Genomic DNA, 2019 nt, shown 5'->3' with positions numbered 1-2019 from the left:
CTTAAGCCTTGTAGAAACTGTCTGTGCATGTCAGCCTGGTTTGTGCCACACTCACTGTCATTCAGGCCAATAACCACTGCAACTTGACATATTTGTAATACTTGGTTTTTCCCTTCTTCTCCAAATCACATTCTTTCATCTCTTAAGGCAATAACATCATATTAATAAGTTATGTTTTTATGTTATGGTATCATTATTATGTAATAACACTCAGTTCTTACACAGCATGTTTTCTTTCCCTCGGGTATGGGACTTCAGAGTGACAAAGGAGCCAGGTGAATGTGTCATGGATACCACTCACTTCCTCTCTCACTTTATAGTTCTCTCACAATTATTTTTCTCAGTATGAAAAAGAAAGGTTTAGCAGTCAGCCCAAGGAACACTGAGCTGTGCTCACTCTTGAACATCAGTGGCACCAAGACAGCAGAATGATGCTGCATTGCCTAAGTGGAAAATACTCCTTTAATTCACCACCAGAAAAGAGAACTATTTCTTCCCTCCTCCTCTTCTTCCGCCTCCTCCTCCTCCTGGGTGGATGAAACCAGATCAAAACCTCAAACCAATCCTTGCACTAGCAGGAACTCAAAAGGTAGATCTGGGAGGGGTTGGAGGAAGATATAAATGCTGATAGCTGGAGACACAGGGCAACACCGAACTGGAGACACTTCAGGGAAGAGGAATCAGAGACACCAAACATGAATCTGAAACCTCTTTTTTGCCCTGGATTGCTTCTGCTGCTTATTGTCAGTCAAAACCAGGCAGGGGCCAGATCCATTTCCAGCTTACAGGTAAGTGACTGGCTGCTCAATAGAGCTGAAAGAAGCTGATGCTTCTTTAGGAATTAGACACATCAGATGAGTTCTGTTTCTTCCAGCCCCATCTTAAAGAGGCATCATGACAGCAGGAATGCTGAGACAGGCAGACACAGAGTTATTAAATGGAGGAAACTAAAGTCATTGATCACTGGATTTAAATTTCTAATCCCATCAGGCAACTGAAAGGAAAACGTTTGGGGTTTTTTTTCCTGTGAGTTCAGTTAGGGGATTGTATATTTAGGGTCATCCTATGACTGAATGTAGCATTAAGCTTTTGGAGTAAAAGAAATTATTCTGGAAGGACTGTGATCTAAAGCCCTAGATCAGTCACCTGCATGCTCCTCCCTGAAGCCCCTGGTTTTAGCTGAAAAAGGAATTAAGGGGTTGTACCTGCAGTATCTCCTCCTCACCTCAGTTGTGCAGCAATGCAGCCCCTGATTTTGACTGCCAGGTGTAGAATGTAAGAAAAAGAGAAAGTGTGTATGTGTAGCTATGTGTATTTGTTTGTGCAGGAATTCCAAGTCACTAAGAAAAAAACATTTCAGTTACTTCACTAGGGGGCCACACATGAAGTAATCTCTCAGTGTGCAAACAAATGTGTAACATAGTCCTTCAGAACCAATTTCAGCATATCTCCTGCCATTGCATTAATTTTCTTAGATATCAACTATTTTTTTTGTTCTTGTTTCTTATTCACATTTTATCAGGCCTTTTTCAAATTTTTCATCATTTATCCAATGTGCCCAGTTCCAGGAAAGACTTAACTGGCAGTCTGTCAGCTCAGAAATATATTCTCAAACTTAGCACTGAGTATGGGTTATTTGGAAATAATGAGAATTCCCAAAACCCCTCATTCTCCTCCCTTCCCTTTCCACCTTCTACTCTTCCCTTTGTCCAGAGTCTGTCCAAATTGTTAGATGAGGACCTGGAGCATCCCCTGGTCTCAGAAGAGAGGGACCATGAGCAAGATGACCTGATCCCAGCAGGTGTCTTTGATCAGCAAGACACTGAACTCCAGTGGATCCAAAACACCAGGGACCAGCCCGAGAGCATTTCCATGGGTGATGAAGTGATCCGGAGATTCTTCAGTGACCTCCTGAGTTTATCCCGTAGATACCAAGGCAGAAGAAAAAAGGGCCTCTCCAGGGGCTGTTTTGGTGTCAGACTAGACAGAATTGGGTCACTGAGTGGACTTGGATGCTGA

General features: G+C 42.7%; 1 protein-coding gene across 1 annotated transcript; it reads left to right on the top strand.

Annotated features, from left to right (window-relative positions):
• Window positions 1–695: 695 nt before the first annotated feature.
• On the top strand, window positions 696–2019 carry LOC134052803 (C-type natriuretic peptide 1-like). Its single transcript, XM_062507472.1, has 2 exons — window positions 696–788; window positions 1714–2019. Exons 1-2 carry the CDS (start codon window positions 696–698, stop codon window positions 2017–2019), a joined length of 399 nt encoding a protein of 132 aa, XP_062363456.1.

This window comes from Cinclus cinclus, chromosome 23, assembly GCF_963662255.1.
Source record: "Cinclus cinclus chromosome 23, bCinCin1.1, whole genome shotgun sequence".
Classification (NCBI taxonomy): Eukaryota; Metazoa; Chordata; class Aves; order Passeriformes; family Cinclidae; genus Cinclus; species Cinclus cinclus.
This window is presented reverse-complemented; position numbering and strand designations above follow the sequence as displayed.